Source organism: Strix aluco, chromosome 6 (assembly GCF_031877795.1).
Source record: "Strix aluco isolate bStrAlu1 chromosome 6, bStrAlu1.hap1, whole genome shotgun sequence".
Classification (NCBI taxonomy): domain Eukaryota; kingdom Metazoa; phylum Chordata; class Aves; order Strigiformes; family Strigidae; genus Strix; species Strix aluco.
The window spans coordinates 19,892,935-19,906,737 of NC_133936.1; the positions used below are offsets into that span (position 1 = coordinate 19,892,935).

General features: G+C 36.6%; 1 protein-coding gene across 2 annotated transcripts in view; it reads right to left on the minus strand.

Moving 5' to 3' along the window:
• LOC141925221 (dipeptidyl peptidase 4-like) overlaps positions 1-13,803 on the minus strand; it is a 40,882-nt gene that overhangs the window by 6,418 nt on the left and 20,661 nt on the right. For both annotated transcript variants that reach the window (XM_074828976.1, XM_074828978.1), the window contains 11 exons: positions 12,527-12,631; positions 12,356-12,423; positions 12,108-12,161; positions 11,520-11,644; positions 10,522-10,569; positions 9,910-10,008; positions 7,807-7,876; positions 5,989-6,183; positions 4,979-5,033; positions 2,843-2,942; positions 1,191-1,255 (listed from right to left, as the gene is read on the minus strand). In XM_074828976.1, the coding sequence (XP_074685077.1) occupies positions 1,191-1,255; positions 2,843-2,942; positions 4,979-5,033; positions 5,989-6,183; positions 7,807-7,876; positions 9,910-10,008; positions 10,522-10,569; positions 11,520-11,644; positions 12,108-12,161; positions 12,356-12,423; positions 12,527-12,631 (984 nt within the window). The remainder of the gene's footprint in view (positions 1-1,190; positions 1,256-2,842; positions 2,943-4,978; positions 5,034-5,988; positions 6,184-7,806; positions 7,877-9,909; positions 10,009-10,521; positions 10,570-11,519; positions 11,645-12,107; positions 12,162-12,355; positions 12,424-12,526; positions 12,632-13,803) is intronic.

The window sequence follows — 13,803 nt, forward strand, 5'->3', positions numbered from 1 at the left end:
ATCAAAACAGACGCTTCAGTCCATGTTATGTATGTATTTATATGGTTAACCATACTTTTAAATCAGTGCAACAACTCCCACTCTTTTTTTCCCCCATTACACTTATTTTTTTAATGCATCATGATACAATCAGTGCTAAACTGTCTTCTAGCCTGTTTACAAACCCAAACAGAGAATGGCCCATCTCTTTAACACCCATGTTTGGTTCTAGCAACACCATGGCTGAACATCTCTGTGAAACAAGATCCCAATAACCAGGGCACAAAGTACCCCTCAGATCCCTCGCAGTTCTCCAACAGCCACTGATTTCCACCTAGATCTGAAATTTAACAAAAACTTACAAAAGGCTTGGGCTTTGCCCTATGCCCAGAGACCTGCGACTTCAAAAAGCCCTTGAGACAACAAAAAGCTGCTGGTACACAGAACAGCAAGTCAAACAATTCATCATTCCATGACAAGGACAATCAATCTACAGGTATTTTGCTCCCATTAGAACACCTGGAAATTCCCTCACTTCTGGGCAAACATCAGTCATTTTAAACCAAACCTTGGACATCCTGTGTTTGTGGAGACGGGGCCAAAATACCAGCCCTGACACTGCTGGCTCTTGGTCTGCAATTTGTTGGATATGATCACAGTACAGACAGACTTGACTACCTGTCAAAATTTCCTCATATTTAGGGGATTTTCCTTTCCCTGAAAAAAGCTTGCAGATTCCTAAAGCATGAAAGTTCATACAATACCCATTTTTTTTTAAGTTACATTTCAGAAAGAACTGGAGTACATTTGTTTTGGTGGAAATGTTTAAGATAAAGCATAGTTTGCCCACGAGCATATTAAATTTTAAAACAAATTTGTTTCTTGGTGATTAAAATAAAACAGTTTTTACAGCTTGTTTTACAGTCTGCAAAGTAGCCAAATGGAACTGAATGTAAAAAAACCAAAAAAAGCCAACACACCAAACAAACAACAGAAAACCCGCACCATACAGCAAGGAGTAACTGCCTCATGCAAATCCAAACGCATGAGACTACAGCCTCTAAAAGCACAATGCGACAGATATAGCTGGAAAGAAGAAACAAACTTATTTCTTCCCATGGGGAAGGAACTAGACTGTATAAAGAAAATAGAGTGGTTTAGAAAAGAAACAACATACTTTAAGAAATGAAATAAAGTGATTTCTTTCTTACATTATAGTTGTTCAGATTATCACTTGCTATAGGAAGGCCCATGTATCGCTCCGTGTATATTGAATCTGTAATTAAAAAAAACAAAACCAGAATCTGCTACTTAATTTTAAGTCTGTCTACCAGAAATTTTACTCACTGATACAAACAATACGAATGCATACTGGAAATTTAAAAAAAAAAGATAAAAACAGTTTTTCCACAATAAGGCGTGTAGGTAACCATCATTATTCAGAATATTTAGTCTTCTTGTTGCCATGGACACCTGAATGCTGAATATTAATAAAGTACTTTGTGTCAGTGTTACCTTATTGTTATTCTTTCAGTAATCCTAAGAAAATTACTGAAAATCTTGCAGTAAATGACTAGTAGTTGAAAAAAATCTTAGTTGTTTTATCTAAATATTTACTACTAAAAATCTATAAAATGAAAATGCAGTAGTAGATTAGGACTCAGCTTGGCTCTGTTATATATAGCAAAAATTAAGTATCTCTGATTTTCCATGGATTTTTCAGCACGATGTATTACCTTTTTTGCAGATTTACTGCTTTATTTTAAGCCATACAAATCAACGCTCTGTTGCCATATTCTAACGTCCATTTGACTTATCATGTCGCACTTTTTTATATTGAATATGCATCCCTCCACAACCCTTTCCTTTATTGAATCAGCTAAAAGTGGAATTTTAGAGATCCTGATCTTCATTAAAAAAATATTTCCTGCCATACTGAAATATTCATGTCCAAAACATTATGAAAACATCTCTATGTCCTCAACGGACTACTGCTAATACCAGGCAGTACGATTTGATCTGTTGAATTAGCCAGAGCAAATAATATGCTATTATACTGTCTATGTGCTAGCTGCAGAATGATAAATTCTGCCTTATTTAACAGAGGATTGCCAGGAAAAGCTTTCCCTTTAATGTTTTTGGACACATTGAAACCAGAAAAGTATCAAAATGCGATCACACTGTACCAGCACATATTATATTTTTAATTGTATATATTTTTTTTTTAATCTGAGAGGAGGGCCCTATAACTGTGTTTATAGCCTCATGCAACTACAACTTTATATACTATAAGCCTGAAGCACGTACAGACTTGTCAACTTGTTCAGGTTTTCCCTCACATCAAGCTATTCTTACTAGATTTATAAAATCCAAATTTTACACTCTAAAAGGGAAAAAAAAACCAACCCAAAGGCAATTCCAATCCTATTCTGTTACTTTGAGAGAGTAAATTATGATGCAAGTTCAACATTAAGCCTCACAGTTCATTCTTGTAAGTGAAGTAGCATTTTGAAGAAGCAAAGTCTAATAGCGGTGGATTTCTGACACACAATACTGGTGTCAGAACACATGTCAGCTTTGGAAAGTAAACACAGCACATTACAGTAATACTACAAATATTACAATAATTTAGCCTTCATTAAAGCTTAAAGAATTGCGAATATGACTTTTTAAAATGGGCAGCAAGATTTAGTGAATTGGTTTAATTCCGAAACGCAGTACCTATGAGTTCATAAAAACAGACCAAGTGGCATTTACATGGCATCTAGTAGATAATCAAAGTTCTGCACTATGAATCAACACTTTGCAGCATGTGCACTGCAAGACATATGGGAATCCTTGTAATGAGGAAGCCATCACATACCATAATATTGCCAACGTGACACGGGGGCAACCGCTATTCCACACTTGAACACGCCGCTTCCAGAGCCAAGCACCATGGAGGTCACATATCCCCCATAAGACTGAGAAGAAAACATTGCTGTTATTTTAGTCGGAAAGAAAAGGATGGGGCCCATCTGCTAAACGGTTCATCAGACATTTATAGGCTCATCGTTTTTCATATTAATGAACTCCATTCTGAATTTGGGTCAGATCTCACCCAGCCTGCTCAGTCGGGGAAGCAGGCATCAAACAGCGCATGGCAGCTGTGGCACTGATGAATGAGAACTTGCTAGGGAAAAAGGGTGCAAACGCTGCTGAACTGTGACTCAGCTAAGGATGACAGTGTTTGGTAGCACCGTAGGCAGCAGCGAAAGACAGGAAACAAGACACTGCTGAACCGCTGTGTCCCTCTCCGTGCTGGGGGAGTGGGTGGAAGCAGAGCTCGGGCCCACAACGTGCCCGAGGCATCCAAAAATTTACAACTCCCTCAGAGCAGGCCTATGGCAGCTCACTTGCTAACTCTCCTCCAAAGCGTCAAGAGCAAGACTGTGACTGGGGAGTGAAGGATCTTCTGCTGAGTCTGTGGGAGGAACTGTGCAGCAACACACTCCTTGCTATGCACAGAAAATTCACTCGCAGTGTAGCCTGATACACAGATGAGTAAATATCTGACACACTTGAGCATCCAGGCAGCAAGATACCTAAACAATGTCACCGACCGCCCAAATGACTGCCCTCACTATAGTTTGAAGGGGTTATTTAGGAAAATGTGCCCACCCACATTCAAAAAGAAGAGCAATTTTTGGATCTCATTCCTGTCTTGAAACCAGATTACAGGCAAATGGAACTGTATCTTAGTTCAAAGCCCTTAAATATTTGCTCCAACTTCGATACTTAGGTCCTCCCAATGAGATTAGCAAAGTAATTAATGTATTTGGTAATTAAACCCATGTATAAATATGTTGATGATCTGGTCACCATAAAGATATTCCTGCCAAACGCAGGGCAAACAAAATTAATGTACATAGTGACAGGCTGACAATGAGAGGCTGACAATCTGAAAACTCAAGAAAGAAAGTCTTTGCCCACAGGTTCAGTATCCAGGATGCATAACCCCAACCTAGCCCCGGAGGATTGTTCAACTATTCATCCCGAGGCTCATAAAGGAGTACAATGGAAATGCATTAAATACTTCATTTCTGCAGGATTTCCTTCCCACTAAAGTAAACACTATTACACTCGACTTAAAACAACACAGAATTGTTGACCCCTACAAGAAAAGCTACTAAAGGCACCATCATCATCATTTCGCCATCAAGCAATTTATTCACTGGTGTCTGTCATCAGCAGTGACCAAATTTCAGCCAGCAAGCCAGCAACTTAATTCCAGATCCTGCATATACTTAAACATAGTACGCCTAAACAGAGCATGCAAGAATACTCCTCGTGACACCAGAAAAAGCAGTGAAACAGCAGCCTGGGACAGAGAAATATTCAGAGTTTGAACCAAATAGATATCACTAATACTATATACACACTTAGCCTTGCAGCTGAGGGGTTATGTATATGCTATTAAACACTCCCCTCTACTGTGACAGGTTTTAAAGACACATCAAGTCAGAGATATCTGGCCTCTGGTTGGAAGCACTTCTGAAATAAAATATAGCCAAACACAACAACATAGCAGATTTAGATATTTTTCACGCTGCTAGTAAAAACACAACCACCATGCCACACAGCTGGTTCACATGTAATTTTACATCTTTTTTTAAAAACCCAACTAATATAAAGAGACACTAGTGAATATATACTTGGATAATTTTTTTTTTTAAATACTGGCTTTTCTTACACTCAGGAACTTGGCAGTATCCCTTTAAATAGTTTTTAATTGCTCTAGTAGTCCTGATTTTTGTTTCAAAGGCTCCTGAATGCTTGCAAAAGGACAATGTATACGGGCATTTATAAAATGTATTTCATCAGTTCAGTTATCAGACTATGCCATGACCCCAGAGGTGCCTCACACCAAGTACTCCAGCACTTCACACACATGGCAGCAGAACAAATAGTTGTTACAATTAAATAATAAGCCAGTCAAACTTAAAATTTGAGTACTTACCCAACCCCAGATAGCTATTCTGTCCTTATCAACAAAGCCCATTTCAGAAAATTTTCTAAAAGCAAACAGAGTAATTAAATGCTTAACAGATTGCAGGTATCTGCCATTATACAGATGTGCCTATTTTCCATCATGTTTACCTCTTTCTATTGTACAAATAAGCATTTCCCACTTCCTCACAGTGACTGCATATAAAAACCTACAATACTTCAGGCACGTGTATTTTTAAGAAATTCAGAAAAAAATCTGTGCATGTGAAAAACCAAAACCTGGATGCTCTGTAAAAGCCCTCAAACCATGCTCACTGACATTTGTGTTGTATTAAGTTAGATTTCACCACCTGCCTCACTTTCCCTCACTACCTATGCCCCCCCCCGCCCAAAATAAAATAAAAAAAAAAAAAAAAAAAGAATCAACACTCAAATTGCAGCAGTAAGATAAGTAAGGTAGAGGCTGACACCTGTAAATCCAGTCAGGGTTTAAAAAAAAAAAAAATTCTTAAATGCTATTTGTTTAAACTCCTTAACATTTTAAAATCCCCAAAAGCAAACCCCATACAATCACTTCTTTGTGATTCTTAGAGATTAATACTGACATCGTTCGGTTTAGTGAGGTTCTACAAGCATAAACCAAGTGATGAACATGAACTAGATGTAAAGACTGAGTAGCTCATACAAATAACTCCATCACAACAGAAACTTGCAAAAAGCTTGGAGTAAAACTTCAAGCTCCAAGTTCCTTGGTAGCATGCTCTTCTACTAATGTGACAGCTATCATTTCTATAAAACCAGAGATATAGTAAATTTGTATTACAGCATTAACTCTTCTCTCTTTTTAAGCATAAAATGATGGTTGGCCCATAAATGACACACTTCAGCATACAAAAATTAATGTAGTTATGTTTTTGCCAGTAATTTCAAGATGACCATTCAAAACCTTCACCTTTTTTCCCCCTACACAATAAGCACAGAAAAGCAGGAGCAGATGTTGACCATTTCCCTGTATCTCACCTGGCTGCTTCTATCTGATCTTCCACTTCATATGTTCCCAGCCTTCGGTTTATAGCATGCATAATTTCATCCCCTTGGTACCCACTTCCTCTGCCATCGAAGCTGGCCACAATGATCTGCTCGGTGCTGGCAAGGTAAGTAGCCCAGCTGATCCGGTAGGCATAATCTACTTTTTGACTACAGGGTCCTGCATACCTGAGAGAAAAGTGCCACAGAATTCAGGCATTTACTCTCCACATATTCTCACATCAAGCATTTGAAATATGATTATTGCTGACAATTTTCAGCCACCAAAGAAAGGTAAACTTTTAAATTAAACTGAGCAAACAAGAAAAGCATCACTGACTGACTCCAAACTGCGGCTTTGCTTGGACACTAAAAGCAATATGCTTTTTAAAAATGTCAATTGTTAATCAAGAAAGCAGACTGGATTTTATTTTTTTTATTGCTTTGTGCTCTAATAAGAAACTTTCATTATGTTAACTTTAAGCAGCTTATCAGAAATCCAAACCAAATTCTTTTTTGTGTTGGCATATCTAGTTATCCAAGTTTCAAAGCGATGCTCTTTAACTATTTCTGTTCCATTTACCCAAAATTTATTTGGTTAAAGTCTGAAATCAACAAATAGAATTCATTGGGAAAATAAAAAGATCTTTTTCTGCATTTTTAGTGTCTTATCAGTTCCCTAGAGTCTAAACTATTTCTTATGCAGACTGAGAAAAAGGAAGCAAAACTGTAATCATAACTTTTTATTTTAAAATATTTGGAAGCACTTGAGCACTATGAAATTGCACTCTGAGTACCTGGATGGTAAAATTCTATTTGCAGTGCACTTCCTTACCCACTGTTCAACAGAGTAAGAAATGGAAGAGTGGCTCTTACGGCTCTATAACCCATTTTCCCCAGTTTTAAAAGCAAAGAAAAAACCTGCTAGGAATTCTCTATATCAAGCTTTGTTTCTATATGCTATGGATCCTGACACTTCCAAAGAATGTCTGATCTCAAGATCACCATGAAGCAGAGGTGATCCTGACAAAGACCTACGTAAGTCAATAAAAACAGAATCAAACCCAAAATAATTCTTAAGAAGCAAAAAGCACTGACTGCTCATTAAAACGTTCAATAGGCATATCAAAAGGAATTACAGTGCTACCAAATTATATAAATGTGTATCTAACAATTTCATGGAGTCAGCTTTTTGTAAAAAGAGGAAAAGGTTAACATTTCTATTTTAATGAATAGCTAAATTTCAGTAATTCCCAGTTAGAAGAAAACATACCAGCATTAACAGAAGTGCCTGAGGAAGAATGGGCCAAACAGCATGTGCTCATGGTCTTGAATTTATGGAAAAAAAAAAAAGCAAATGCAAACCTGACCACAAGATGCAGTTTGCCAACATCAGCTGACAGTCAAATACCACAGAGAAATCTGACATCACACTCACTACTTCAGCTTTAGGATATATGGCTTATTCAAGGCTTCATTCTGAAATGTAATTTCATTGAATATTATTCCTAATGAACTCTAAGAGCGGAGGAGGTAAGCTAACACTACCATCCTGGCTTTTAAGTCAGATATGGAATGTATCTACCTTACTGCCACCAGCAAAATATGTGCTTGTTAAGCGTTACATCATCTTACGGTATAGGAATCTATCACAAATTGGGATATACCTCATGTTTTTCATTCCTTCTTAAAACAACTTCAAGAAGTAATTAGAAAACATGCCAGTTTTGTTTTTCCCGATCTTATTAAAGCATTTGAAGTAGATGAAAGTGATTATTAACACAACATTGCCATGTAACTTGGAAGACTTACACATCAAGGAGCAGAGGGTACTTCTTTGATGAATCAAAATGGGGAGGCAATATCATTTGATACCACAGGTCTAAAAGTGAAAAGACTTTGACTTAGGTCAGTTCTCCAGTGAAATAATTTGACATGCATTGCAATTCACACAAGGGCACATTTAAGTAACTGCCTAAAACTTAAAAAGTAGTTTCGCCTGAACTGCCCTAATATATACAGGTAAAAGTTCCTAGCTAATCTAATGATTTTTTTGAAAAATGTTTTACAGCTAAGTTAGCAGAAAGTCTGGAACTGCAATGTCTACAATAATAATAAAATTCAGGGACTCAACATGCTGTCTTGTAACATTATTCTACATTAGAAGCTTATATGTAAAACTTGGTAAGTCTCTACAGTGGTAAATCTGACACTAGCTCAGAAATGTTTCTCTACCCAAATTTTAAATATTTTGAACCTGCCAGATAGGCTTTGCATGACAGTTTGTAAAGCATCCCAGAAACATATCCAAATATCTATTATTTCTCAAGCAACATTGATTCCTGTTCCATCCATGTTACTTTCCACCCAAGTTGGCTGAGAGTTAGCTGAACATTTTAAATGCACACCGTGTAAGTTTTGCAAACCGATTGGCTCGATTGTTCACTCATGAATTTTAAAAGAACTGATGCTGCAAAGGAAGCATGAAGCAATGCTGATGGACTGCACTGCAGTAATAGCCAGAGTGTAAGTCTTACAGAAATTTGTCCAGATACGAATATGCAAGACATTACAACACTGAAAAATTAACAATCTAAATTGAACACATGAAAATACTAATTTTTTGCATACTCTATAGTCACGGGAGTGGATTTCTTTTTTGATAACATACATACAGGGGGTTGTGAGCAGACTTGGAACTTGAAGTAGGACTACATAAATGGATTTATTTCTCCTATTTGTGACATTAAAAATAGATTCCCCTTACCCAAAAGCTTTTACCCTGAAGAGATGAAATAGTAAGAACAAAGAGGAATAAAAAGATGAATATACAGCTGATAGCATGAAGAACATCTTTAAACCTCCATCTTGCTTGGAACATTTCATCTTTAGCCCTAGTAAATGTGACAGAAATAAAAGACAGAAAATTCAAAGATAAAGAGAGTTATTATATACTTAAGGTAACAGCAGAAGAAGGGAGGCATCAAAAAGAACAGTTAAAGACTGACAGAAGTCAGTACAGTTTGTAAAATATAATTCCATTAAGAATATTAATTCATTTTATCAAGACTAAGTTTGTCATGAAGAGAAAAGCTAGTAGCAAAGGCTGGAGCAAGAACAGTTTAGACAGGTACCAGGCCTCCCACTGCTGGTCTGTCTGATGTTCCTCACCTGAGGAGCCCACCAAGAAAGCTTCTATACCCAGACATGCAAATTCACAGGAAAACCACTAGCAAAGCATTAGCAGTTCATTTTCTAGCATTTTGTTCCAGTCCGTATTAAAAGATTTATGTATTCTTGGAGTGTGAACGTGCTTTTAAGAATGTGACTATTCAATCCAAATGTTCCCCTACACAAAGCCAAAGGTGATCTTGTTGAAATGTAGCCTAAATGATTTTGCAAGCTTTTCCATTTAGATTCTCTGTCTGGTTTTTGATAGTAACTGACCTTCTCCACTGTCCCAACCTGTTAACATAAACCAAAGTGACTTGTACCTGTAAATTAAGACCCACTTGAATTTATAATTTAATCTAAATTCAACAATGGTTATGAGCATTGTGCCCCACCCCCCATTCATCTTATTTATTTAATGTGATGTTAGGGACTTCTGTTTTTCAGGTAATTATCAAGGAAAAAAAGGAGTTAAGTCAATTAGTCATGAAAACACCAAGATATCACACTAGGGAAAAAGCATACTTTAGATAAGAATATTTTGGAATTTCAGGAAAAAAACCAGAATGTTTGGAGATCTCAAAAAAAAAAAAAAAAAAAAAAAAAAAATCTTGTCTTGCCTCTAAATGCTGAACAACTGCAATAATTCCCGCTACATCCATCTTTTCTGTCATGTTTTTCAGCAGAACACCTTGAAGCACTTGGTGAAAGGGGAAAAGAAGAGTAAAAAGGTTTTGAACTTACTGTATCCACCTACACTAATGAAACCAATTTTTTTTGAAGGCATCTGAATATCTTTCAATGCATTTTCCAGTTCAGTGTTATTTTCCAAGTATCTGAGGACTAAATAATAGAGTTAGTAAGAGTCAAAGATTAAATACATTATTTTCAAACGCACTGCTCTTTAATTATGAGCCACTTTTAAAAAGTCAATCTGAGATGATGGCAACCTACGCTGCAATCTTAGTTTACAGCAATTTTTGTTCTTCCTCTCAGATTCAATGTTTACGATATAGTTTTCCTTCAGTAATTTAGTAATCAGAAAGCTGGTTTCCCCATTTTTCATCTAAATGCAATTTCAGAAAAACTGAACAATTATCCAGTAAATAAGTCATACATTACTCACTGTTTTCTAGCACAATGTAAAATAGTATTAAATAAACTATGATTAAACATATGCCAAGCTATATAATTTATTCGTCTGGTTAAGTATACTAGAGTAATTATCTGAAATTAGGTTTACCCTTTATAACTGACATTTTAATTATTATACTAAGCAAAGGGAACAAAATTAAAATAAATTTATAGTGCAATTTTCTGGCCCAACACAACTTATGTTTTAAGACAATCCCATACCTTGATCATCACTGCTCTTGTGCATAGTAGACATAGGCAGTCCAGGACCTGTTAATAGAGCACGAAACCTTCATGTCTGCATGCTGCCTCAAAACACAACCCTCGTAAAGTAATTTGAAGTGGGTGAATCATAAAAGCTCAGAGCTTGTTTCCCTCCAGTCTGCACAAGCTTAATTTTAAGTTAGTAGGGCCTAATCTCAAGCCACAGGATCCTGTAAAATATTCAGACCGTCTTGCAGGCAAACCACATGATTGTGAGGTACTGAAGAATTAAACTTTCGCTCTTTACCAAAGTCTACCCACGGTTTGGAAATCGGTAAGCCTTGTCACAGAGACCACAGCAGTCTTCTTCAAACAGCAATTTTTACAACATGACAACAATTCCCTCTCTGCTATCTTTTTGTCCTTCTAGCCCATAGATCAAGGAAGATCTTGGCATCTTAAAAAACAACATACATTTCAATTCAAGGGAAATTTTAGAGAAGATTCAATCAAAAGGTGGGAAAAAAAGTTTATCCAGCTTGTACTATCCAGCACAAGCACTTACAGGTCAGAGACAGACTGACAGTCCCTCTGCTTAATTTATGATTATGTTAATTGGATTTTTTTTGAACATCACTATCTTAGTTTTATTCCCACACACAGAGCGCTTCTCTTTACCCAGCCTGATCCTCGCCTTGCTCCCAGAGCCTCCAAATTCCTTCTACAGACAGATCTTCCCATGCAGCTCTTGAGGAGATGCGCAGCAGACAAGAGTCTTTTGCACCCCCTTCAGATCCACTGATGGATAGAACTATCAAATTTTACCCCTGGTAATTTTTGTCAAGGTGATTTTGAGCCTAGGATGGAGTATGTTTTTCCAATGCCAATGCATTTATCCAACAATATCAACACATATCATTGTTACGCAGTACATATCAAGATCTTGACGAAGTGAACTTCCCCACCCAACTAACCAGTAAGTCATATTTATGTCAATTAATTCTGGATATACTCACCACGACAATCTAGCTGATAATACTGTGCGTCTTTGCTGAAGGACACAGAATAATACTGGCATCTTTCTTGACTCAGATCACAGCTAACACATTTAGTAGAACTTGGACTGCTTTCCAAGAGCACTCTGCAAAGTAGACGAGCTTCATTTCAGAGATGACTTTTTTTTAAAGCTATGCTAAACAAATGTATGCTTTTTAAATAAGATGACCGAATGAAATATGTTAAAATTCAGGAGTAAAGTCCTTACTGATTTAAAAATTAGAGAAAACAGACTTTAAACTCTGGAGTTCAATTAATACTGGAATTATAATCACAGCAAAAAAAAACCATGAGAGGTTTTCTTTAGGGGTTTGTTGCTTGAGGATTAGATGTTTCTTTTCACAATTTCCCTTTATTAACTAAATTTACAGAAAAATATTTTAGTTATTTTTACAGTTTATACTCCTACACTGATTTTCATTAAATATCCTATACAGGATCCCACATTAGACTGTGAACATCCTGATCTTTTATTTTGCAATGCTTTTTCTTAAAGTTTCTTTTTCATTAACAAATATTTTACTCATACTGCAGAAAAAATTTCTTACTTATAAAGATTTCTTCCTCCTGGCATTCCATTGTTTTCATTACTAATGTAGTATCTATAAAAGCAAAACATACTGGTTTTGGTAAAATATTAACTGTACATGACAATATTTCAAGGTTTATCTTACGTGTTTAGATCAGATTTTTAATGATTTAAATGACACCTTCTCCCTGATCTCCCTCCCTGATTGCTTAAACCCTTGTTACAAGCTCTCCTGATAGGAATCAATAGCTTAATTACAATACTTACAGAAAGTTATTAGTTACAGCTTCTATGCTGATTACTTCCCATTTTCCTTCAGTAATAGGTACTGGAGCCTGGAGTGGGAGTAGGAGGCAAGGCAAAAAGTAGAGCGTGAAGCTTCTTGATCACCAGGAGAAAAACAAGTCAGCTGTGACTGTCCTACACCTTATTACTTACCTGTGAGCCATTTATGTAATGGATATGCTTGTAGCCTTCTGCATCGCTGAAGACTTTGTAGTAAGTAGCATTGTCGGGTGCAAAGTGAGGGACGGATGGCTGAAACTTGAACACAAGAGAGATGTCTATTAAAGTGAACAACAAAACTTCAAAACTAAGATGATAAATTTAGGTTTTGATATCTCTAAACAGGAGTTTCAATACTTAATGCATCACTGAATGTACTGCAAAAATTTTTGCCTACTGACTTAGTAGGTAGAACCTGTAGCCATTACCGTAAAAGAAAATACACTTAAAATATTTTCTTGCTCCTTAAGCAGCAGAATTTCCTGAGTATTAGCCCTGACCAATATCCCCTCCTAACTCCCTGGAATTGTAAGTCCTACAGGTGTTCCTGGTTTCCTACCATTTTAGGAAACAATATGTGCATCTACTTTTAAAGTCATTGTTTTATTCTGTCCAACACCAACATGCAGCTGTAACCTATAGCAATATAAAAAACGCAAACACGTTTTCCTTGAATTTCCCATTTTAAAACACATATTTGTGAACAAATTCTTTGAACTCTGTGTCCCCCTCTACTCAAAGAAAATGAGCTGCTTTCCAAGAAGAAATTTTGCTAGTAAGTAGGTGATTACAAAATGCCAGAGAACCTAAACTGGAATGATATTTCCATGAAGGAACTATCCATTTATTAACTGCAAGTGATGGAAATTAATGGATTCCTTCTACTGACTGTCATTCGGATGTGCTTCACACAGTAGAGAGAAAAACAGAGGAATGAAATTAAGCAGAATGAAATAAAAGTTGTTTCTGTGATAAATGTCCAAAACAGCTAAACGTTAGTTATCCAATTGACACATCGCAACTACCTCAGAGATGTTACACCCATTTTTGAAATGGAAAGTGAAACAGAAAGATGAAATGACTCGCCTCTGGTCACTTGGTAAGCAGTAGCAGAACTTGACTCTTCCTAACCCATGTGCTCCAGATACTCTCTCCTTCTTCCCTAGCAATATTTTTGCAAAAAATAACCTGGCAAATATTTTGCTAGCTTCTCCCTTATCGCAGTCTTGCTTTTTCAGAGTGTGACTTTCCTTCAACTCAACTGGCAAGCTCTAACTTAGCTCATGACCTGGAAGCCTTATGCAGTAACACAGGCTGTTCTGAGCATTCTTAGATTAAGCACAATTTCATCTCTTTTTTTGAAAAAAAGAAAACAACACCATAGAGAGAGGGAACTATACATTTTACACACATATATAATTTACTGAAGT